This window comes from Mus caroli, unplaced genomic scaffold, assembly GCF_978045245.1.
Source record: "Mus caroli unplaced genomic scaffold, Mus_caroli_1 scaffold_20, whole genome shotgun sequence".
NCBI lineage: Eukaryota > Metazoa > Chordata > Mammalia > Rodentia > Muridae > Mus > Mus caroli.
In genome coordinates this window covers 35,966,815-35,993,414 of record NW_028227275.1, presented here as the reverse complement: position 1 = coordinate 35,993,414, position 26,600 = coordinate 35,966,815, and the positions used below count along the sequence as shown (strand labels likewise).

Here is a 26,600-nt window from a genome sequence, read left to right as displayed (position 1 = left end):
CCCCTTCATGGCCAGGTGCAAAAGACAGAGAGGAAGAGAGTAGTGTCCCACGGTCCCCTTCAAGACCTTTCATAAGACCCCCATCCTGGCCGGGTGTGGTGGCGCACGCCTTTAATCCCAGCACTTGGGAGGCAGAGGCAGGCGGATTTCTGAGTTCGAGGCCAGCCTGGTCTACCCCCATCCTGAAGAGTTACCACTTCTCAATTATGTCATGCCAGAGACTAAGACTTCAACAGGTGAGCCTTTGGAGGCCATCCAACATCCAAATTATTCCATCCCTGTCTCACAAATGCAAAAATTAAGACTTATAGTGAAACATGGAAGGGGAGAAAGCCCAGAGGCCTCAACCCTAGACAAAGAACTGCAGGAGGCTAAGGAATGCTGAGAGCCAGAGAAATAATCTTCTCCAGGGAAGAGCACACCAATCGCTTATTCAATATCAAATGGCCATCCCGGAAAACATACATAAACAAGTAACACTATATGGACTGAGACAGTTGTATTTATGAACATATATATGTATACACACATATACATTTATAGGTATAACAACAATTAAAGAAAAAGAGGCCATGAGTTTGACTAAGAACATGGGAGAGTTCAGAGGAAGGAAAAGGGAAAATAATATATTATAATTGCAAAAATAGTCAAATGAGAATCTTTTAGCTCTTAGGCCTATTTATGTCTAGTACTAATGTATTTCTAACAATACCAAGAGCTTTATACTGTCATTATTTCTGATTGCAAGACTGTGAAACATATATCTCTAGTGATGGATTCCTCAACAGGTATGACAGAAATCCAACACTTACTAAGTCTTCAAAGCCACCAAAGCCCAAGGCAGCTGTTCTTGGCTTTCTAAATGGAAAACACACATGCCCAAACAAAAATCACACAAAAGCAAAAGAAAATAAAATAACTGTTAGAAATAACTATTTGAACCTATTTTTCATGTTTGGTGTTTAATTATAGCTGTTTCTCCCTAGGAATGTCTTAATGCCTTCAGGCACAGATGTACTTTAGCAATTCTCTATATCAAAGAAACTCAACAGAGCATAAAACAACAACATATTTGTTTAATGAAAACACAAGTATCATTGCCTTGGGAATACTCCATACACTTGAAACGAGTGGGCAAGAACATCCCTAACGTTCTTATTGACACAGACTTGAGATGGGGTGTGTCGCTTGATTGTGGAAATGACTTATTTTATCACTTTTCCCAGTAATAACTTGTTTTTATCTTATGTTTCACCTAATTAGAGTTGAACTGGATCCTCACGTCAGAGACTGTGTTCAGACCTATATTCGAGAGTGGCTGATTGTGAACCGGAAGTAAGTTTATCCCCTCTTTATATATAAATGCTAATTTATATAAATGTAAATTTTGTACTATTGATTTTTTTTTTCAAATGAAATGGCTTTTTGGAGGGGTTTTAGGGTTGCAGACAAATTGAACAGAAAGCTTTAAGATCTCCCATATTCTCCCTCTCAGAGCGTCATTTGTGCTGGACACACACTGGGCGACATTCCAGTCCTGCCATTGCTTTTTGAGCTATATACTTGATGGCCTTTGACAAAAGCATGACATGCTTCTGCCCTTGCAGCATCAAACAAAAGGGTTTTGCTGCTGTGAGAGTCCTGACGCTCCACCTGTCTCTGCTCCAGCCCTCACTGGTCTGTGCCAGTCTTCTTCATGGTCTTGGACTTCAGCTTGCTTCATCTTGTCCCCTTGTGGCTTCATCCCTTGTTTTCTATTATCACTGAAAAAAAAAATCTTGCGTTGTACAGATGTACTGCAGTCTGTTTATCTACTCAGTTGGGAAGAAAATCACATTCTAAACATGAAGAGTAGAGCCTTTTTAGAAGTTATAAATAGATAGAGTTAGCCAGGCACAGAAGAGCATACATACAGTTACAACTACTCAAGAAGCCGAGGCAGGAGGATATACTTTGGACCTAAAAATTCAAAGCCAGCCTGAGCAGCAGGACAAGACGATGTCTCATAAAAACAAACAAACTGACTTTCTGGGTTTTTTTTTTATTAATCTTCATTTTTTATTTTGATGAACTCCTAGAGACAAGATAGTTAATGAATTGAAACTTGGCCTCAGGTTCAAAGATGCCGTTGGAATTTGTGACCCCCCAAAACAAAGTCCTTGCTAGTCTTCCATGGAGAGCATTTTTATCTCTGGGTTAATCAAACATTTTATGACTTTTTTTTTTTTCAGAAGTTTCTGTCTGTCTCCATGGTCATGACCTTCACAGCACAGTCTCGTGAGAAGCATATGAACACACAGAATCCACACCCTGTGTCCATGTGCACATATATGTGGATGTGTGTGCTGGGAAGTAGGCTGCAGGGGTCTACAGATTGAGGCTCGACACACTAGATAGATGTCAGCCTCTGGGACATAAGCAGCTTGCGGAAGGCAGCCTCCCCCTCTCCCGACACTTGTAGGAATTACTGTTCTCAGGGATAGATAAAAAGACTCTTGGCATTGGGTTTTATCCAGTTCCTGTAAGTGCGCCATTGAATCTGTGCTGGATTATTTTTATTTCTTAGTAAAGAAAAGTATGCATCCTGTTTCCAGTAACTGCAGAGGAAAGAGACTCACTCCTAGAAGGTAGTGATGGCAAAGCTGCATCCCAGTCCGTGGTCCCTTAGAACGCAAGTGGAAAGCAAAGTTCGCCAGCCAGGCAAATAAGATTAAGCCCTGCTTCTGATAAATGAGAGACTTCAGAACAAGTTATTTTCAGACTCCAAAATGTTATCATCAGAGGTACTTTTCTGGGTATTTAAAGTTCTAAAAAAGAAATCCAAGAAGGAGCAATAAACAGAAAGGTCCATTGGACTAAATTTGGTCTTCAGATTTATTTTCTATTTGAACCCCTGAGCCTGCCCCTCCTCCCACCAGCACAGACTCTCGGGATGCTTTTCTGTCTTCCGCAAATTTTACTTAAAAAAAAAAAAAAGACTTTAGAATGCTCCTGGTAGAAATTTAGAAACTGTAGAGAGACAAAACCAAAATGAATGGACTTCATTCTTTGTAGATAAGCATACTTGACAGTGATATACCAGCATTGAATCAAATCTCTTGGTTGTGTATGTTTATATAAATACTACATCAAACTCTAGTACTATTTTTTAGCCTGAATTTTCAAAGTAAGGGAAGATTCCCTGTCTATATTTTTAATTATTCTTCCTCAACACAGTAAGTAATGATTGGTTGGTGTATGTGTGTCACATGTTTAGGCAAATCTTAATTTTTTTGTTTTTGTTTTTGTACTTAGGTTTTGTACAGTGTAGCAATGTCCTTCTCCTAAAGCCCTGTGCACATTTATTGTTTTTTCCCCTATGGGGAAAAACTATAATTTCTGTGCCTAAGATATATGCACAAATTTAAGACTTAATAATAGACCAGAGATGTAATCAATATATGAATTAAATGTTGAATATTAGCAAATATAAAATACTTTATTTTGTGAAAGAATTGTGAAAGGTTTTTGACATTTTCTTTGTTTATCTGATTGAACATTTTTTCCTCATATATTTGATGGCCACCAGTAATTTTTTCCTTAGTGTACTACTTAAGAAATTTGAACAACTCTATTGAGCTATTTGGTTTTGTAAAACCTTAGATAACTTTTTTTTTCCTTTTTGGGGCAATGATGATGCATTCCTATAATCCCAGTACTTGGGAGGTAGGGGCAGATGGATCTATGAGTTCAAGGCCAGCCTGGTCTACTGTGTGACTTTCAGGACAGCCAGGGCTACACAAAGAAACCCTATCTCAAAAGCCAAAACCAAAACCAGAACACAAACAAACTTTTTTTCCTTTTAATGGTATGGGGTGTGTGTGTGTGTGTGTGTGTGTGTGTGTGTGTGTGTGTGTGTGTGTGATTGTGTATGCACATACGTGAAGATGCACAAGGTTGGTGTTTGAAATCTTCCTTAATTATCTGTTCATCTTACACATTGAAGCAGAGTCCCTCAATCAAACCCAGGGTTTACAAATATGGCCAGTGTCACTAGCTTGCTTAAGGGATCCCCTGTCCTCACCTTCTGAGACTTCTAGGTGGATTGTGGGAATCTACGCTCTGATCTTCTTGCCTTCACAGCAAATGCTCTAATTGCTGTGTAATCTCCCCAGCACCTTTCACCATATAAGTTCCTTACCAGGTATAGCTTAGATATTGTTTATATTTTAACACTTGAGATGATTTATGTAATTAAATCCATATTGGTAGTTTCCTTAAGGTTTTTATCTTTGGTGTCATGTTTAAATGTCTGGTTTGGGATTAAAATATGGGTCTTGACCTTCAGCCAACTCGAGTGTTATTTCTGTTCCGATGCGTGTCCCATTTCTTTTTCAGAAGCAATGATTATCCATGCAGTTATCTCTTATGAAACCAATATCTGTTTCTAGTCTGTCGAGCAGACTTGGGATGGAGATTAGCGTTGGCTGACTCCTCAGCGCACTCATGTCCTGGATGAGTCTCCTTCTTCACCCAAGCCAGTGGGCAGAGATAAGGCTCCAACTCCAACACTCATTGGCAGTTTCTGACAGTCTTTGGCTGGTGTCTTATAGAAGGGCAACTTTTCTACCCCTACATTTGATTCTCTGGTACTAGGAATCTGAAATACTAAGTATGAAAATTACAATTTCATACTCAACTTCTTCCAACACACACTTCTCCCAGGAGTCATTCATTCACTGTGTGTACCCATAATGCTTTATTCGTGGGGAAAATCCAGGCACCCTTCATCACTCATCACCTACTATGTTTTCAATACAGCATTTAAAACAACATATTTTTAATTTATTCTTTGGTAATATATAGTCAAACATATATACAATGTAACTTGATCATATTTATACCTTATTCCCCTGGACACCTCCCCGGCTAAGGAAACCCCTTCCAACGTTTATTCCTTTCTTTTTCTTTTGCTCTAATTACCACTCAGTCCATTTGGTGCTGATGGTATGCACATGGATGTGGGTGGATCAACCAGGGCATGGGCAATGTATCAGCCACAACGTCCCTAAGAAAAAGGATTCTCTTTCCCAGCAGCCATCAGCTACAGTAGTTCCTTAGCTAAGAGTAGGGCTTCATGAGCCCCTTCCTGTCCATAGCACAGAGAGGTGGCTCAGCAGTTAGGAGTACCCATGCTCTTCAGAGGCCCTGTGTTTGGTTCCCATCATCTGTTAGGCATGTCATAGCCACTGTGGACTTTCTCCTGTCCACTTTGGCATGCCTACTGATGTCATTGTCAGCTCATGTTTAGGCAGTCATGTTGGTGAGACTTTATGGGGGGTAGTAGCTCTGACGTTACTAAGAGATCAAATTTTATAACAAATTCCCTGATCCTCTGGCTTTTACAGTCTTTTCACATGCCTTTTGAAATGTTCCCTAGGCATTAGGCGTGGGAGCTGTTTTGTAGATATATCCATTGGAACTGGACTTCACAACTCTGTTTTGACTGGTTGTGGTTTGTCTCCATCATCCCCATGGTCTCCACCTGTAGTCCTCATGTCTCACCGATGTCTCTTTTTGTAAGTGATAAGCATATATCATAGTTTTCAATAATATCTTTGAGATCATCTTGTTTCAGAGAACTAGGCCATTTTTTTTGAAAGACTGCCTTGATTTCCTCAGAGGACAGGAAGGTCCCATGAGTTATGGTTCTTTCTCTGTTGATGAATATGTAATTGTCTCCTCTTCCCATAATGAAAAATTCTAGAACATTTGCTCTACCCATGACTGACTATTTCTGAAGGTAGAAAAGAGACCCATGCATCTAATATGTTCTGATTACTTCTACCATTCATATATTTGGATCTTATTCCTATAGACCAAAAGCCCAACTATATATACATATTTATGTAAATGTAAAATATCTATATATACACATTATCCCATACATACCATGAAGTCCCATCTCTAGGGATTTGATTAAATGAAGCAAAAACATATGTTCATATAAAAGTATGCAAATACTTATAACATTTTTATTTGTAGGTGCCAACATTATACACAACACTGAATGTATTCAATAGGGTAATGAGAAAACAAACTCTGCTAAGTGCAGACAATGATACCACTCAGCAAGATGATTGGATATTTAAACTACTGCACAGACAACACCAGATTCATTATGCTAAGTAAAGTAAGCCAGCCAGAAAGTAGTTCTACTTCTATGACATTCTAAGAGAATGTGAAGACACTCCAGTTAGTGTATCAAGGAAATAACCCTCAGACTACACCATATAGTTTTCTGAGCTTTGGGGATGGGCGGCAGCCTGCTTTCTGCAGAGAGGTCTGATCTTAGTGAAGCCATTTTGCCTTCCATGAACATCTTTGTCATTTAAAACCATGCAGTCAAGCACTGGTTCCGTCAGCTCCTTTATCCCTCAATTATCTCCTGGCTGCTATTACACCTCTCTGTAAAGTCTAGAGATAGTTTTTTATGCCCTTGTTCTCTCCAGTAATGGTTTTGAATTCCACTTAATGGGCAGAGGTGCACGATAATGGCCACTCCTCCCCCTCTCCTCACTCTGTGGGCATTTGCCACTCAAGTCCTGTCGTTGGCACGTTTAAATCAGATAGATGGTGCTGCTGTAAAGGGCAAAAGAGAGGTCTAGCCTTATTTTTATCACTCAAAAGGGAAAGAATGAATTATGTAAAATGCATGATCTCTTTTTGTAGAAATATATTCACCTTTTTCTGTTTTTCTACACATGTGCACGTGCATGTGTGTGTGTGTGTGTGTGTGTGTGTCTGTGTGTGTGCATTTGTGTGCATACACATATATGGAAGTCAGTCAGAGCAACTTGCAGGAAGAAGCCCTTTCCTTCCACCATGTGGGCCCAGGGCATTGAACTCAGGAGGTCAGGCTTAGCAGCAAGCATCTTTACCTACTGTTCTATCTCACAAGCCCAGAAATTATATTCTTTTCCTGGAACTATTTACCTGTGATTCTTAGACTGCAAGGCCTCCTTGGATAGAGCTCTTTCTATGTTCCATGCCTAATCTGCCACGTTTATATGAAGATGACAGTTTTTCAGTCCTTTGTGTTTGGTGTGCTTTGATACGAGGCACAGAAGGGATGATTCATGTGGGGCTGTGTTCACTTCTTATCCTGTTCTCATGTGCCTTCATCATTTTGTGCCGATTTATGCTTGATAGCATCCTTTGGGGGGATAGTAGGGATTTTAAGCGCAATTTCCCCTGTCGTTTTCTCTAAATGAAGCCGGGGTGATTAACTTCAGAGTGTTTTCATGACGTGGTGGTGAGTCAAACTCTCCAGTGATTAAATGTGTTTACGTGCTGTTTATTTTTGGTGTATTATCCATAGCGACAGTGAAACATTTCATGGGTGTTATGGGCAGCATCATAAAAGTCCCTGGACTTTATCTTTCATCCCCAGTGATTAAGGTGATGCTGCAGGAAGGTCACGCACAAGGAGAGTGGGCACCTCAAGGAGCAGGGCATCATCTGTTTTATTGCTCCACTTTTACTCCCAGTGAACTGGTAAACAATTAAAAATTGAACACCTCAGTGCCTATAATTCAGTTACTCCCAAAACACCATAAAAATGTCTCCCCGATCAATAATTGCTTATTATGACACACATTTGTTGTGCCGGCTGTCAAGGTGCTCTGCTTTCTTAAAGCATGGAGAGCAAGCCAGGCTCATCAGCCTACATGGTAACTAACAAGCAGTAACCTGGCTGGGGACACCATCACAGTCTGCTCTAGACCTCCTCGGCAGAGGCCCTGGTCAAAGGCTTCTTCTACCAAGCCTTCGCTGGGGTGGCCAGAAGCTGTCACACACAGCCTTCTGTGAGTTGTTAAAACGTCTTGTTGATATTTCCCTGGAAGCTTTTGTGTCAGTGTGCATTAAGTTCTGGTTACCTGTGTCCTCCCAGGCCATTGTGGCAGCTTTTATAGTAGACTGACTTCATTGGGGCCAGGTGCTCCCAACTGTATGTATTCTCCTTGGTACCTTATTCCCAAGAGAATTAAAGTTATAAACATTTGACGAATGAAAAGAATGAATGAAACTTAACAAGCAAGTATCCACCCTAGCAGTACATGTAGGACGGACGAGGATCTCATTAAAACCTGGAGCGGCAGGGTGCCATGAGTTTAATCAGGACAACAGACTCATTCAGGGCTTTGTAGCATCCTACAAGTGGAATGCTAAAATGGGTTCTTTGCAGAGCTCTACCCCTGTTTCTGACAGCTAAAGTACAGATCCCCTCCAAAAACAAAGTCATTCTGCAGAAATACTAGGAGCCTTCAATGTGTTTGTGAAGTAAGTGTCTGGACTTAGAGAGCATTCATCAGCCTAGCAGTGTTGTCACGGATGCTCACGATGACAGCTGGCGTGTAACTGTCATCATTAGCAGAACCCTAAAAGCAGAAGCTAGGGCAGGGGTTCGGATGCCTGTGGTTCTCAAGTGTTGGTCTTCAGAAAAAGTCTGGGGTGGAGTCTGCTGAGGATGGGGGTGGATCTCGGATCATATTTAGCCTTGGACTGCATCAGTGTTGCGAAGAGGAACGCGACTGGAAAGTTGTCGTGCTATCCTACTGTGAAGTATGGGACTATTGTCTTCCAATGCCAATCTTTATAACCACCATGGAGCCAAAGTTATAGGTTGGCCTGGGGGACAGGAAGGTAAGGTGAGTTGACAATTGCTAAGCTCACAGCAGCTGCAGAACTGTGTATGAGTTGGTAAAGGGGACTTGATTGGGGTCCCTGTAGTTTCAACCACAGCGCCAAGTGTCTGACACACTGCTTTCCTTGTATTTGGAGACAACCTCAAATTTGTAAAAAAAAAAAATTGTACATATAGAACGAAGACCCCCTTCCTCCTCACCACTAATCATGTGAGACTAGGTTCCCTACCTGATATCCCCACCACCCTGCCTACATTAGTGTGTAATTGTTACAAACAAGTACATTTGCCATTGGATAGTTGCCATATAACCCCCACATTCTGCAAATACATATAAATTTTTCAATACCACTAATCTTCAGATTTCATTTTTCATCAAATGGCCAAAGAATGTTCCTTCAAGGATCCAGTTCTGAGTTGCACAGTGTGCTTAAGTACCCCATGCCCTTAGCCTTGCTCACATGAGAAGACACTCTCAGTATATATTTTTACTTCTCTGCCTTATGAAATTATGGGCCAGCTATTTTATAGAATGGTCCTCCCTTTGGGTTTAATTGTCACGATATCCCATTCCTTATCAAACCTTCAGTTTCTTTCTATCAATATGGATCTATAATTTTCCACTTTATTGAATGATTTCACTCATGTCTGATGCATATCTCAATGGTCAAACTATCTTCAGTCTGACTGGAGCCATGCTCTTTGACTGACCCCTATGTCCTGTTTACATGGCCCCAGCAGTCATTGATGGCATTCTTCCCCCCTGACATGAGATATTCCAGAAACTCTTAGATTTCCCCGTCTTCCTCCTAGAGTTAGCAGTGGCTCTCAGAGGCTGCCATGGTTTGGTGGGCTGTGGTACTCAGCAGCCAAGCTGTATATATTAAGTGTGCTCATTTTTACTAAGGTTTTCCTCTTCACGCACTTTCAGTGAAGAGAGTGGAAACCATGAGTTCTTGCTGGCATGGACATCTGACTTCACAGTGTTTGCTTTAGCATTCTCCCTTTGATATTTTAATTCTTTTGTTTGACAAAAAATGGCTCCCGTGTCCTTCATGTTCCTACTAAGTTGTCTGATCTTCCTCTGTATACCCATTACCCATATTCTCTTCCACCCCAGTCATCCCCCTCCTCCTATTCTGATTCTGACACTGGACTTGTCACCCCTACCCAGATGAGCCTCTTCTTGCACTGACACAGTACCAGGATGCCCAAGCCTGACACCTCCTGTCAGGTGTCCCTTCTTATAAATGCTTCTTTATTAGGCTCGGGCTCAGTGATGGGCGTGCTCCTGGCTGCCCATGCTCAGATATCTTCCTTGCACTATTTAGACTCCAATTCACCCCTCTGTGAAGGTAGCACTTTCATAATAAATGCTTTCCGTACCCTATCCTGAATTCGAGTTCCAGTTCTGGATTTCCCAGGCTACTCTCCACCTCCAAGACAGATGGCTGCCTTTTTCCAATGTATCTTAAGGTTTTAACACCTAGTTGTATAGGGAGAGTAGGAAAGAAAGGAGAGAGAGTGTTTAAGAAGTGGGAAGGAAAGGGAGCCGGAGAGAGAAGGGATGGGAGAGAAGAGGACATAATTATTCTCTGATCCTCACAATAAACTCTTAAATGAACTTCAGTTGTCCCCTTTTCTATACCCAAGGAAACTGGCTCAGCGACATGAGGCCACCTGCCCAGATCAGCATCTGAGTTCAGGCCTTTCTCACTTAGCCAGATTCTGCCTGCTACATACTCTGGCCTCTAAAGAGAACACTTTCAAGAAATCTTTGGGTTTGGGGCGTTTCTGAGTGTGTAAGAAAGGTGTTTAAGACAGAGTTTGGCAAGCGATGGCTGTATTCATTCTGTGTGGACAGTTGTTCTCCCAGTCTGCCTATTTCCCCATCTTCCTGTGTCTTCACACGGGCGCAATGGGAACTTGGCTTTGTTTGAGTCGGTTGCCAGGGTGGGACAACTAGGCTGAGATGCCTGTAGCCAGAGGCCCTGAGCCAGCGGTCTCACTACCTACCCAGTGGTGGCTCCTTCCATGCTGGCACTTCTGGAATGAGTCACCTCTGTGCTTGCCAGCTCCTGCCTCTCCCCAGCCAGCATTACCCCTGCTTCCAAGAAGAGCACTGTGACTTTCTGAGATTTTTTTTTTTTCCCCCTTTGGTTTTTTTCGAGACAGGGTTTCTCTGTATAGCTCTGGCTGTCCTGGAACTCACTTTGTAGACCAGGCTGGCCTCGAACTCAGAAATCCGCCTGCCTCTGCCTCCCGAGTGCTGGGATTAAAGGCGTGCACCACCATGCCCGGCTCGACTTTCTGAGATTTTAAGATGGGGAAGTGGATGCTGAAGAGTATGAGGAAGGAGAGAAACGTTTCTCTGACTCCAACCTGAACACAATGGTCTTACTGCTTTCGAAAGGACAAGTCCCAAAGGCTAAAGTGTGTGTGTGTGTGTGTGTGTGTGTGTGTGTGTGTGTGTGTTTGCTTATAAGTAGACACTCTTAGAGATCGATGTAGTTTATAAGATGGGGGAAAAAGGCAAGCTAACAGAGTGCAGTTCTGGTTGCTAAGACAGCAACACCATGTAGGTCTTTTGGCTGCTTCTCCAGTTTTGTTTTGTTTGTTTGTTTGTTTCTCTATAAATCTAATCTCTCCTTGAGAAGGAGCTTATAAACTGAACCTGTTCTTAGATTCAGTTCTCTTTAGAGGGCCTGGGTCCTAAAAAAGTAACTGTAGATACCATCGTGGGGAGTTAGAATGGATTCAGAGGGATTGCTGTGAGTATCTAGTCTTTTTTTTTTTTTTTTTTTTTTCCTGCTCCACATAGGGCATTACAGAGCTAATAACCACAGGCCTAGTGTGTTCTCATTTGGGTCTAATTGCAAGACAATATTTCTTATTTGCCTATATTTGCCACTACTTTAGTTTAATTATTTCCTCTTCCCGGGATATTAGACCACTCACAGTGTAGTAGAGTAGTGTCTACTCAAGTAGACAAGGTGCAGGACTACATCACCCGCAGCTCTTTTCACCTTTTCTGTTATTTATTTGTGAGTAGTGTGGCTGTTTGGGAACTGGTCACAGGGTGTGGCAGAGGCTACAAAACAACCTGCGGGAGTGACTTCTCTCTTTCCCGTATTTGGGTTCCAGGGATCAGACTCAAGCCATAAGTCTTGGTGGTAAGCACCGTTTCCTGTGGCCCCACCTTGCTACCCACCCAGGGTGTTTTCTTCCTTTATGCACCAAGGACTGCCATCCCCTCCATGTGGCTCCCTAGACTTGCTGGTTGAGAATAACTTTCAAGAAGTTGGCAGACTTAAGGACGGGTCTTTTCCCAAAGAGCTCTGTTAAAAGACAGTAAATTTTATAAAATAAATGTTGGTTAGTTATCATTGACTCTTCATTTACAAACTCAGAACAACTGAAACTAAAAATACACACACACATATACACACACACACACACAAACATACACACACATACACACACACACACACACACAGACACAAACATACACACACCTTTCATTTTTGTTTTCAGATATTTAGGAATGCCAAATCAGAAATTATTATAGTCATTTTTCTTGATTTTTTTTCCTAAGTACTTATTCTTATTTGTTTATGGTCATTCTGTTCTTTTTTAGTTCCTAATTCAGCCTGCTTTTTACCCAGCCTTATTAGATTGGATTGGGCACACAAATGGCCAAGGGACAGTGAAGGCCACCAGTCATAGTCACCCAGGCTTAGAATAGTTGCCAGGTTGCTCTTGTAGAAAGCTTCAAGACTTTTTGTCACTTTTTCTCAAAAACATTTTTTTTTTTGTTTTCTGAGCACCATAAAATCAAGAGAAGTCCTGGCCTCCCTGCTAAAGCACTGGGGCATCTCCTCCCTCCTTAACTAATACAGTGAACTACCACACCTAACACAGTGAACTACTATACCTAATACAACGAACTGCCATACCTAACACAGTGAACCTTTAGTACCTGCTATTTGTACCCCTCTCTCTCTTCCTGCAGTGCCCATCCCTTTCAGAGCCTTACAAAGGGTGTTTGAATCCTTGCTAGCTTCCTACAGGTCTGTCTTTACCTGTAGGCTATTTGACCTGCCTAATAAATTCTAACCTCACTGCATGCCCCTTTACCAGCCTGCACTGTGGTCTTTACAGTAAAAACAGAAAGCATGGGCTGGAGAGATGGCTCCGCCATTACAAACAATATCTGCTCTTGCAGAGGTCCTGAGTTTAATTCCCAGCAACCACATGGTGGCTCATGACCATCTATAATGTGATCTGATGCTCTCTTCTGGCATGCAGGTGTTCATGCAGATAGAGCACTCATATACATAAAACAAAATAAATAAAATTCTTTAAAAAAAATAAAGCACACAAATTAGGTGTGTATATACGTTTTCCAAGAAGCCTTTCAGTCAGAAAAATAGGCAATGTATGTGTTGGTTTCCATAGCTCTGAAATGACAAATTAGAGCTTCTGCTTTCTCTATCATGGTCTTACTTCTCCAGTAATTGTCTTGGCCATTCTATTTTAGACTCTTCCCAGAGAGAGGGTGGTGGAGGAGACAGACAGACAGACAGACAGACAGAGACAGAGAGATAGACAGGAAGGAGAAAAGAGAAGGAGGGAGGGAGTGAGGGATGGAGGGAGGGAGGGAGAATGGGAACACACACCAGTGAATCTAGGCCCTCGTGCATGCTGGGCAAGAGCCTGACCACTGACCCTGACCTATATTCCCATCCCGTAGACAGCGTTCTCCTGAAGTTTCCAGAGTGGGTCTGTGAGCGTTAGCAACGAATGTCGGTGCATACATTATTTTTGTATATTTTTTCCTTCGCGGTGTCCTCCTTTTCTTACTCATTATTAAGAACATTGATGTGGAGTTGAAATGGCTTCCTCTATTTTTATCTTGAAACATTCTCTGTTTGCTGCTTCTGCACACGGCTAGATTTATTTCAGCCTCTTACACTGCAGTCACAGTTCAACTTGAGCTTGGAGCCAAGTGCCCCACAGCTGAAGTGACCACACCTCTACCAATGGCATTTTCCCAGGCGTCCCTGCCTTTCATAATGGGCCAGCCAGGAGGCCAGTTCCTATGTGGCTACAACAGAGCCTTGTGTGAGGGCTGGGTGCGTCATTTGATGGAAGCCTCACAAGTCATCCTCTGTGGAGCCTCTGCGCTGCTTCCCCCCTTGTGTCGTTACTTTATTTTTAATCTAATGCGTTGCCTCTTTCTCCCTCTCTCCTGCTCCCCGTCTCCCTCCAAATCAAATCATGCCAACGCTGAAAGAAACCAAGGAAGTTCAGAGTTTTGCAGCTTTAAAAAGACTGGATCTCGCAGAGATTTTCAGAAGTCGCTTCAGAAGCAGACGTTTGAGTCAGAAACCTTGGAGTGCAGTGAACCGGACACTCAGGTACTTCCTGTCAACAAACACGGTTACCAGGTGACAGATGGCTCTGCCCAAGGCGTGCTGTCAGGTTTTTAAAAACTAGAATAAAAGTCTTCAAGTAGGAGGAACTCCACCATTGAGTCAGTGACTGTTTTCCTCAAACTGGTTTGTAGCTAGCTGCAGAAACCAGGATTCAAATAGAAACCCCAAAGCACAGTGATTAAAATGGAAAAAGTGAAGGGGCTATAGCTGGGGAAAAGACCGACAGTAGGCCCCTCCCTGTTAGAGCCAGGATGAGTCAAAGCCTTCATCTTCAGAGTGCCTGGCCTTTCTTAGTGATCCCTGGGCTCCATCATTAACGTCTCTGGGTTTTAATTTCTTCCCTGGAAAACACTAAGTGTTTTCCCAAGGATGACACTAAGTATCTCATGAGATGACATGAGTATGGAGTGAGTCAGAACGTGAAAAGATAATAAATGCCTAGTGTCCAATAAATCCTGGCTACTATGACTGCTGTTCCCACTATTTTCATAAGGTGGTAATAGTTGATTAAGTTTATGCTGCATATACCCATGTCCATAGAAACATTACTCCCAGTAGCCAAAAGATGGAAGCAATCAAGTGTCCATTGTGGAAGAATGGGGCATCAAGTGTGGTTGCCAGGCGACTGGGAAGGAACGGGGAGTTACTGTTTAGTACAGAGTGTCAGTTTTACAAGATGTAAAGAATCGTATGGAAAGAAAGGATGGTTGCTCTATAGAATGAAAGTACTTAACCCTACCAAAAGATGACTGAGATGATGTATTTTAGGCTGTGTGTATTTTAGAACAGAAATGTAGAAGAGCTAGCAATGATGCACTGTTTTTTAAGTTGGTGTGCTCATCCCTCAGGCCGATGTTGTAGGTGAGAAAACAGAGAAAACAGGGGTGGATGAGTTTCCATTGCACCTATAAGCTGTTGCCGAGCTGGTGTGGTTTTTCTTTGATGCTTGCTCCCATAACCATTACTAAAATCCTGTGATACGTGTATCCCAATCCCATATGTCTGTATTTGTAAACCTAGCACTCAGCCTTAGAGTGTATATACATTTTTTTTTGAAGGCGCCTTAGAGTTATTTTCTAGTCTCGAAACTCAAGCTCTGAAGCTGATTAGAAAAATGTCCCTCCATCCATTCGAAGTCCAGGCTCTTCTGTGCTGTGCCTTGTCCTAGCTCTGTTTGCTCCAGCCTGAGACATGAGCACAGTTCCTAAGAGACTTGGCTTCAGCCAATGACTGATAGGAACACAGTGATGTTTTCAAATCACTGCTCAGGACTGGCTTACCTAACTGGTGAGGAATGACCTGCTTCTAGGAGAGAAAGTACGTCGCACTTCAGGATAGTCCCACCGGAAAGCCAAACACAGTTTTGTCAAGTCTTCCGTTTGTTAAAACAAGTAAACAAACAAACAGAAATTCCTTGAGATTGGAGCTTCTGTAGACCCCTACTGGAGCAGCCTTGAGGCATCCCTGAGTCTAGTTCTCATTGACAAATGAGAATCTTGACCCTCATATAGACCGATTGTTTTCTCTAACAGACAGGACCCCGTCGTCCCTTAAACGTGCTGTGTGACGTGTCTGGGAAGGGCCCCCTCACTTCTTGTGACTTCGACCTCCGCAGCCTGCAGCCTGATGAGCGGCTGGAAAACCTGCTCCAGCTTGTGAGCGCTGAGGACTTTGAGAAGGAGAAGGAGGAGGCCCGCAAGACCAATCGGCCGGCTGAGCTCTTCGCCCTCTATCCGCCCGTGGATGAGGTGAGTGAGGGTTTCCATAGGGGAGGATATTGGTGACAACAGGGAATCCAAGTATTTTTCTGCTCTCTGACACTGTAGAACAGCGTGACTATCTGTATGCTTACTGTGTGGCTCTTTTTCACTTCAGCACACTTGTATTATTGGAGAGCCCCTTATTTATCATCATACCAATGGGATTTCTATAGCAATAACTAGCTAGAATTTTCATAGTACTTTAATTTCCTGAACATTTCAAGGGTCTGCATACAGTATATCATTCAGAGCTAACTGTCCAGTTACTTAGGGGTGTGTTTCACAACTAAGCCAACAGAAACACACTGTTGCTTAAAGCTTGGTGTTATTAAGTGCTTTGTTAAGATGTTTCCCCCGTGGCCCTAATGAGCAAGTAGAGACACTTGCTTTGAATACGCTCTGGGCAGAGATAATCACAGCCATGCTCCTAGTGTGTGAAGCTTTCGAATCCTGTTTTCCCACCTCTTCATTTACTGAAGTTGGCCCAGAGCAGTTTAGACGTTGCTTGCGGTTACTTGCTGGAGCACTTTGGATGGCCTGAGAGGCACTCATCTTTCAAGCCTTCTGTGCTTTGACTCCTTGTGTGCTGTGTGCTCTTTTCAGCCTTTCCCTTTGTCTGTCAGGATCCCTACACTCCCGGGTCTCCCCAGGACAGACAGCTGTCCTGTCTCTGATGCTCACGTTTTATATAAAGTTCAGTTGCAAGAACCAAGAGCTGGAGGCTAGAGAGATGGCCCAGTGGACAAGAGTGCTTAGCAGGCAAACCTGGAGACCTGAGTCGGATCCCCAGAGTCACATAAAAGTGATGGGAGAGATCTGGTTCCATAGAATGGTCCGGTCACCTCCACATCCCCACTGAGGCACACGCCTGCCCAGGTGTCCTCATAAAAACATGCACGGACAAATGACAAAAATGAATAGGATTTGGGGGACTTTTGCGTGAAAGATAAATGGTACCTGTCTATAGATGTAAATCTTTGAAGTTTGGTCCCTGGATCAAGCAAGACATCAGAAAGCCTGAACCCACTCCGCTGAGGCTGCTGCTCCTGTGACCTCTCAGCTCCCACCCAACTCCCTGTGATTTACTTCCCATTGACCTGTAAGGAAACCACACCAAGCAGCAGGAAGGAGATGCAGCATCAAATCCATGGCAGCACTGTCATCCAGCGCCACCCCAGTCCCTCAAGCCCTCAGCATCCCTTGCCTGCACACTTCTGATGACCAGGGAGCAGGGCAGCTTGCTTTTACCACCCCCACCACCACCCCCAGTCACTTCTCTTTTATCTTTAGTTTCCAATCCTCTTAGTTTCTGAGCTATTTGTTTTAGTTGCAGTTTTGTCTGAAGCAGATTAAAGGTAAGTAGGTTGGGACCGGAACGATGGAGCACACTGATGATCAGAGTTCTGTTCCCAGAGACCAACACCCAAAGGTTGTTCTCTGTCCTCCCCCGCCTCCTGCCCCCAGCACAAACAAACAAATAAATGGAAAAGTGAAAGAGTAAGCTGACACATTGGAAAATAGATTGCTCCTCATTAAATAAATCAGTAAGTGCCTTGGGGGGGCTAGGGAGACAGCTCAGTGGGTAAAGTGTTGGCTGCATAGGTGTAAGGACCCCAGCACCTCCATGACTCTGCACACTGTGGCGCCGGTCTATAACCCTGGCCCTGGGCACAGAGACAGATGGAGCCTGGAGTCACTGCCAATCTAACCGAAATGGTTCAGTGAAAGAGTATCACGCAAAACTAAAGTAGAGAGGAAGATATCTAATGATGACCCATGACCTTCATGGGCAAGTATACACACACACACACACACACACACACACACATACACACACACATATACTTTACACATACACACACACACACACAGGGGTAGGATGGGGGAGGATTTCATAAAGAGAAAGTAAAGAGGAGGTGACTAAGACTTGTGGGTGGACAGATAGGGAGAGATATTGATCAAAAGAAAGAAAGTTTCTGTTAAACGGGAACCCTGGATTTTACTGTATGGAAGCACTATTAGTGATATGGTAGTATACATTTTTAATCAGAGTAAAGTTAACTTTCTTACCACCAAACAAAATGATAAACTGGCAAGGTAATGCATAAGACTCTGCTGCTGCTGGCTGGTGGTGGCGCACACCTTTACTCCCAGCACTTGGGAGGCAGAGGCAGGCGGATCTCTGAGTTCGAGGCCAGCCTGGTCTAAAGATCGAGTTCCAGGACAGCCAGGCTTACACAGGGAAACCCTCTCTTGAAAACCAAATGACAAATAAACAAAAATCTTTTTACAATGAACACATATGACATCACATTTTATCCCATAAATATAATTTTATTATCAATTTTAAATATTTATTTTAAAACTAATTAGGAAGAATTTGGGCAATATTATCATCACTGTAGTTTGTTTGAACTAGGGTCTAAGAATGGAAGTATTTAAGCAATTTCTTCAAGATTCAGCAGATGAACTAAATGAGAAAGCAGAGGCCTTACCAGTCTGAGTGCTTGCTTACATGCCTGCATACAACAACCGGGTGGTAGCACACACTGTTGAAACACAGACGTCTGTGTTTCAACAGTCAGTTCTTCTAATGTTTCAACTTTATTCACATTAAGACTTTAAAAAAAAATCAGATTTGTCAAGAAATACTGGATCTAACAGATTTGACCTTTACTTCCTTGCTTTCTGCCCATCTCCATGATGGAGACGCTTGGTGTAACACAAGACACTGTGGTGGCCATCCCGTGAGAGAAGAAAGTGCAGGAGGGGACAGGAGGATGACTCACGTTCACCGTCAGAGTCTCCCTGCACCGAGTGGGAGGATGTCCAGTCCAACTGGATCCAAGAATGAACCACCAACTGTGTGTGGAGCTTTGTTTTATGGCTTTTGAGACAGTGCAGAAATTCAGATGGGGGCTGGAAGTTATCTTACCTGAGGTCCCAGTGGCTGCTTTTATTGAGTGGAGAGGAATGTGGTGTAATTAGCATACCAAGCCACTTGTAAACTGGAATGTGTAAAATGCTTGAGAGCCTCTACACCGCCCTTTAATATTTTGAAGTCATTCTCAAAGAAACAGTGTTTGTGCTGGTCACTTGAACTTTTGCTGAGACAGTCCTATGGCCCAGAGGTGAATTCTGTCTCCTCTAAAAGAATTATAAATGTTGATATTTTTAATGACACGAGATATTTATGTTACACTATTTTATTTCCTAGTAAAGAACATTAGAAGGGCAAACTCTTTCATTGAAAATTTAAGAGGCTGTAGAAAAGGTCAAAGGATTTAGCTACCAAGTTTTCACCATGTAAGCCCTTGCCTAATTCAGACCCATCCTGTGATAGGCATCCTCTGTGTTAATCCTTACAAAGATGGCCTTCTTCCACCCCACATCACTGAGTAGCCTATTGGTAGTCCATTGGTTATAAGTGATGGAACCCAACTAAAAAAGACTTTAAACAGAGGAGGAGGGTACTCACTGGACCTCATAACAAAATCACAGGAGTCAGATGTGGAGTTGGCCACTAAATGCATAGGATCAGCAAATGGAGGACTACCATGCTTTCTCTCTCCCCACCTCACCCCACCCTCTCTTCTCTTAACACAAACACACAGACACAGGCAAACACACACAAACACATAGCACACATATACCCATCCATACACATAAACACACGCACACAGGCAAACACATATGCACATACATGAACACACACACACAGGATGATGAAAACCTCAGGAATCCACTAAAGCCTCCTATTTCCTCCTTCTGCTACTTGGGAATTGTCTCCTATTCCTGATACACGTGAAGCCTCAATAAATTCAGAAATAAGGCGCTTAGGAATTCTGACTTAGCAAACTGATACCAAAATATTTTGTGACAGTAAAACTTAGATTTATTCTTTAGGTCAATAATGTTACTACGGATGTTTTTAAAAGTTCCCATGTGTACTGTAATACTTTCATATCTTCATACTGATGTGTGGGAACTTGCTTCTAAACAATCCAGTATTAAATGTGAGGAACTGGCAAGGGAGCGTATAGGCAAAACCAGGCAGCCTGAGCTGGTATTGTTGGAGCCAAGGGAGCAAAAATGGTGGCTCCTTTTACTAGTGTATCTACCTCTATGTGTTTAAATTTTCCTCAACGAATGATTATTTAAAAAGAATATTTTAAAAGTTCTAATTCAAACCAAAGCTACCTTGAGAAATACTAAGTGTGATGTTTTCCCCAAAGAGTGGGTCTTCCCTGCAGAGGTATCTGCTCTGGTCATGCTGACAGTCCCAGCTTCCTCTGCAGGAACCCAGCTCACCTCTGCTGAGGGGAAGTCAGTAGTTACACTCAATGGGAGCTGGAGGGAAGGGGTGGGGTGGAGTGGGGGTGAGTTTACCACTTGGGTCATCCCACCAAAGGGAATACAGACTTACCCTGAGGTGACAACTGCTACTGGAAAAGGGCACTGCTGAGCTGTATTGGGGTGAGAGAACCCTGACCGTTTATTGCCTAGGAAAAGAGAGCTAGACAATGACCCAGTGTTTTGGCTTCCTGTGAGCATTTAGCACAGTGGGGTTGGACAGCCTACTGTGTGGGTGTGAATTAAAGCTTTTAAAGAGGAACATTATTTGTCTTGGCATAATAGGAACACAGTTAAGATACCAGATTTAAATGTAAAGTTGGGATAGAACTCGATGGTTGGTAGCTCTTGTCACCACTCAGTTGTCTTACACCTAGACTGTCAGCATATGTTAGCTGTGTATGTGTATATAAGTTATAATTCAACTTTAAGCCTCTAGCACCTATTCAGGATACCAAAAAACAAAGACGAGTGTCTATTTATAAGGATCGATAGTTATTTTGACTCATATTTCAAGTCTGAAACTTAGCATATTTACTTATTAAAACTCTTGATAAGAGGCTAGTGGGATGGCTCAGAGGGTCACCAGACCCCAATGACCTGAATTGATCACTGGAGACCACATAGTGGAAGAAGAGACCCAACTCCTGAAAATTTCCTCTCATATCTACATACAAACCATGGTGTGTGTGTGTGTGTGTGTGTGTACCACACATAATACACAAGAAAACAAGCACCTCCCACACACACACAGTAAATATAAATAAAATATGTGCATTAAAAATTTGGAAAGGCCGGGCGTGGTGGCGCACGCCTTTAATCCCAGCACTCGGGAGGCAGAGGCAGGCGGATTTCTGAGTTCGAGGCCAGCCTGGGCTACAGAGTGAGTGCCAGGACAGCCAGGGCTACACAGAGAAACCCTGTCTCGAAAACCAAAAAAAAAAAAAAAATTTGGAAAGAGAAGTGGGTTTTGAATGTGTATTTAGAGCTTCAGAGTAGGGAGAAAGACTAGCCACAAAGTTTTGCAATGCTGTCTGGTAGATGTTACTAAGCCATAGCTATGTTTGCATTTCCTTCCTTCCTTCCTTCCTTCCTTCCTTCCTTCCTTCCTTCCTTCCTTCCTTCCTTCCTTCCTTCCTTCCTTCCTCCCTCCCTCCCTCCCTCCCTCCCTCCCTCCCTCCCTCCCTCCTTCCTTCCTTTCTTCCTTCCTTCCTAACTTCTCCCCTCCATTCCTCCTTTCCCCTCTTTCTCTCTCAGTTTCTTTCTCTTAAATGTTCCTTTTCTGAGGGGAGAAAATGTTTGTTTTCGTGCTGGCTTGAAATGTTGGCAGGTGGATGGCAAACTCTCTTCTCAAGACAGAGCATTGCTCTGCAGCTGGAAATAAAGCAGGGACACGGAGGGCAGCCCTTCCTCCCCTGGCTTAACTCCTACTACGAGGCCCTGTGGAAAGTTGCTAACGACTTCTTTACAATGTGATTATCAACAGGAGGATGCTGTGGAAATACGTCCAGTACCTGAATGTCCTAAGGAACATCTGGGCAACAGAATATTGGTCAAGGTGCTGACTCTGAAGTAAGTATCAGACTCACAGCCACTGTACTGACGTCCACCTTGTGTTTAGATGAAAGCTATGTGGCATCATCAGTGCTGGAGTCGAGAGGGTTCTCCCAGCATCTTTTCAATAGAAGGGAGCATTGGGGTAACAGAAAGAGCAGAGATTCAAGTTGACTCCCTGGACTCTGTTTCTTCAAAGCCTTTAACAACCAGACTTCTATAACATGGAAATCAAACACCCGGTGTCTAGGACAGTTAAGTGTATAAGGTAATGATGAACTTTCTAACGTTAAGAGAAACAACAGTAGGTTGGATGTGTAACCAGGTGGTAGAATAGTTGCCTGGGGTGTGTGAACTGAGACCCATAGATTGACCCTTGTCTTAGATTGGGTTACTGCTGCTGTTGTGAAACGCCATCACCAAAAGCAAGTTGGGAAGGAAAGGGCTTATTCCCCTTAGGCTTCCACACCCATCACGGAATGAAATCAGCACAGCAACTCAAAGAGGGCAGGACCCTGGAGACAGGAGCTGATGCAGAGGCCACGGAGGGGTGCTGCTTACTGGCTTGCTCCCCATGCTTTGCCTGACATGCTTTGTTATAGAAATCAGGACCACAAGCCCAGGGCTGGCACTACCCACAGTGTGCTAAGCCCTTCCCCACTCAAACACTAGTTAAGAAAATGCTCTACAGTCTTGCCTACAGCCTGATCTTATGGAGGCATTTTCTCTGTTGGTGCTCCATCCTTTCAGATGACTCTAGCCTAATACATGCTAATACCACTACTCATGCAGTGACCAGTGCTGGCTGTGTTGTGTCCTTTTCACTCTAGCCAATTCCTTGGGATGGGTGTCAGGAATTGCCTATGTTGAGATAACCAGCCTATAAACCAGATTTGTCTTCAATAATGGGCACAGAAAGGCAAATTCTAGTCCTTGCAAGTTAAAAATCAGCAGGAGGACTGGCTGAGAGAGGTTGTTGCCTGTGTTCAGAAAGTCTGCACTACTGTCTGCCACGCCTAGCCCCATTCAGTTGGGCTACTGTCAGATGCAGTTTAGATTTGGAACTAAGAGAACATTCCCCCAGGCTAATTGTTACAAGCCTTCCAGATTTATCTAACACATAAAGCCACAGCAGCTGTTCTTATAGACCGGAAACATGTCCTGCTGAGCTAGAGATGACTTATTCAAAAAAAACAAAACCAAACATGGAGTCTGGACTTTTTCATTAACACTCATAATTTTCCCATTAATATCTGTGTGTGTCTCCTATTTGTGGTGTTATCCTTGTGTTTCTGGAATCGTGTTCACACTTTTAATGATTTTTATATATCCATGCACTTTTCAGACATTCAGACATAGACAGGCTAGAACCGTATTGATTTTCTCCCTCCCTCCCTCCCCGTCTCTGACAGGTTTGAGATCGAAATTGAGCCTCTGTTTGCCAGTATTGCCCTCTATGACGTTAAAGAAAGGAAAAAGGTATGTTAAAAAAAAATAACCCAGCCCATCCTATAAATCCCATGTGATTTTAGAGTTCACGTTTCCAACCTCATTTCTGGCTATAAGAAAGCACAACAGGTGTGTGTGTGTGTGTGTGTGTGTGTGTGTGTGTGTGTGTGTGTGTGCGTGTGTGTGCATGTGTGTGTGTGCATGTGTGTGTGTGTACAGGTTGTGCTGCATGGGTGAGTGTGTATATGTATTTACAGGTATGTGCACATATGTGTGTGTGGAGGCCCAGAGTTGAATCGTGTTTTTCTTAGCCGATTTGCACATTACCTGTGCAGGCAGGCTCATCCGGTTGGACCCAGAGCTTCCAGGCTGGGCTTGCTCCAGAGGTTCCCAGGCTCCGCCTTTCAGATGCTACATTTACAGCTGGCCTCTGTCCATCCAGCATGTCCATTTGTGCATTCCTGGGATTCGAACTCAGACACCCAGGCATGTGTGTCAGTTGCACCCCGCTGAGCCCCAGCGTAGACATCAAACTGGAAGACAGATTAACCCTGATAGCTCCAGATTTTCTTCCTTTGCCATGTTTGAAGAAAACTGATCCGGAAATGCGTCATCTGTGTTATTTGAAGAATCTTTAAGGGAAAGGCCAGCTGGAGGCTCACTGGTTGGATACAGAAAGAAATGAGTAATTCTTGAGGTTATGTAGGGTGTAAGATAATGTGTCATTTTAACAGGTCAGCAATGCGTGATTTTTGTCCAGAAGTTTTTTGTTGTTGTTGTTGTTGTTGTTGTTGTTTTGAGTGTTTTGGTTTTTGCCGTGAGATAGATTCATTGTGGGGCTGGGGAGATGATTCAGTGGGTAAGAGCTCTTGCCAGGCAAGCATGAGGGCCTGAATCTGAATCCCTAGCACCGACATAAAAAGCCTGGCATGATTGCATGTTTCTAAATGCTGGAGATAATGTTGTCTTAAGACAATAAAACAGAAAGCAATAGAGATAGGCATCCAACATCCTACTCTTACCCCTACATGTAGCATACACACACATATACACACAGAGAGACAGACAGACAGAGACAGAGGAAATGAAATAGCTTCATGATGAATAGCAGAAATTATGTGTAGTAACTATCTAAATTAATGAAGACATCATCAGTTATAAAACATCTTTCCATCGAAAGAACGCAACGAGCCACGGTCCTTCCTTTTAAATGGTCTGTAGTTTAGACATGTGTAACCCAACAGGATGACCACCGTGCTTCTGGTGTCATTCACCTGCACCTGGCTATACTGAAGGAAATGTGCTGCTCTAGAACAATACAGTAGATGGGCTTGATGTTAGTGAGCTCTAGAACAATACAGTAGATGGGCTTGATGTTAGTGAGCTCTAGAACAATACAGTAGATGGGCTTGATGTTAGTGAGCTCTAGAACAATACAGTAGATGGGCTTGATGTTCGTGAGCTCTAGAACAATACAGTAGATGGGCTTGATGTTCGTGAGCTCTAGAACAATACAGTAGATGGGCTTGATGTTAGTGAGCTCTAGAACAATACAGTAGATGGGCTTGATGTTAGTGAGCTCTAGAACAATACAGTAGATGGGCTTGATGTTAGTGAGCTCTAGAACAATACAGTAGATGGGCTTGATGTTAGTGAGCTCTAGAACAATACAGTAGATGGGCTTGATGTTAGTGAGCTCTAGAACAATACAGTAGATGGGCTTGATGTTAGTGAGCTCTAGAACAATACAGTAGATGGGCTTGATGTTAGTGAGCTCTAGAACAATACAGTAGATGGGCTTGATGTTCGTGAGCTCTAGAACAATACAGTAGATGGGCTTGATGTTAGTGAGCTCTAGAACAATACAGCTTGATGTTAGTGAAAAGGTCAGATGCTAAAACAAACAGGACTTGGGGGCTGGAGAGATGGCTCGGTGGTTAAGAACACTGGCTGCTTTTTTCAGAGAACCCCAGTTCGAGTCCCAGCACCCACACAGTGGCTCACAACCACCTGTAACTCCAGTCCCAGGAGATCCAGTGTTCTCTTCTGTCTTTGGTGGGCACTGCATGCACAGGGTGCACAAATATGCATGAAGCCAAACACCCAAAACATAAAATAAGTCTCTTTAGGCAGTAGTTCTCAGGGCTGAAGAGCTAGGTTAGCAGGTAGAAGGACTGGAGTTCAGATCCTAGAATCCGTAACAAGCCAAGTGTCCCCACAGATAATTGTAACCCCAGTTCTGAGGCAGGTGGAGACATGAGATTGCTGGCTTCCAGCCTAGCTAGGAAAAACAAAAGCAAACAAACAAAAAAGCATAGTTCAGGAGGAATCCTGTCTTGAAGACATAGGTAATGAATGATGAAGTAGGACATCAGCACTGTTTCTCACCTTCTGTCTGCACATACAGGTGCACATACCCTCATGGATAGATACACATAAATAAATACATAAATAAAATCTTTTTAAAAAACCCAGCAATTCTCCAATTTTAGTATGCACAGGATCATCTGGAATACACGGTCTAACACAGGGTCTAAGGCCCTTCACCAGGTTTCTGTCCCTGTAAGTCTGGATGGGGGCTGAGAATTCTCATTTCTAACAGGTTTCTTGATGGCACTGAAGCCATCTAGTGACATCTTGTTAGAGGACCACAGTCCTTACATAGTAAGAGGTCCTTGTCTCTTTTCCTTAATAGTTCAAGGTGGTAAGGGGTGAATGACAGGTTAGTAGGGTCTCTATACCAGTAAGTCATTCAGAAGTCCAGACTTCCAAGAGTCCCTCCTTCCTTAATATGTCCTCTCCCCAGGCACTCCGCTTAGGGCCATTGGTGCTTGCAATATGAAATATGTGAGATGGTGAAGTGGAGGAGGCCTGGAGATGTAGTGTCTCACTTCTGCTCCCCATTCATTGCAGACAAGTTAGTCACGTGATCGCTCTAACTGTCCAAGTGCTGACGATAAACTACCTCAGCATGTAGCTTTCACTAAACCACTCTTAGCAAGGACAGAAAGAACCCAGTAATGTCTGCCACCTCACCCTAAATTAGAAAGCCGGAGAGCACTGGGCATGTCAGGCTGAGGATGCATTGCCTGTACCAACCTCCTCCTCTCACGGGTAACAATGTCCTTAGGTCTTTAGTGTGCATGCCCGGCTGCCTCAGGGTTGCTCTCATCCTTTCCCTCCCTCTCTCTCTGATGCAGAGTCAAGCCAGGCTGCACTGCTCGCTAGACTCAGTCCAGGCCTTCCAGCCTCTGAGATCCTTGTCCGTGCTTTCTTCTCTGCCCTCTGTGCCTTGCATTTCTGCCTGTGAGAAGCACTCATCTGTCGCTAACATCTTCTCCATAAGTAGTTTTCCTCATT

At 43.3% G+C, this 26,600-nt stretch overlaps 1 protein-coding gene across 2 annotated transcripts in view; it reads left to right on the top strand.

Annotated features, from left to right (window-relative positions):
* Dock8 (dedicator of cytokinesis 8) overlaps positions 1-26,600 on the top strand; it is a 204,080-nt gene that overhangs the window by 63,197 nt on the left and 114,283 nt on the right. For both annotated transcript variants that reach the window (XM_021151299.3, XM_029472365.2), the window contains 5 exons: positions 1,264-1,335; positions 13,983-14,106; positions 15,657-15,872; positions 21,724-21,809; positions 23,204-23,270. In XM_021151299.3, the coding sequence (XP_021006958.1) occupies positions 1,264-1,335; positions 13,983-14,106; positions 15,657-15,872; positions 21,724-21,809; positions 23,204-23,270 (565 nt within the window). The remainder of the gene's footprint in view (positions 1-1,263; positions 1,336-13,982; positions 14,107-15,656; positions 15,873-21,723; positions 21,810-23,203; positions 23,271-26,600) is intronic.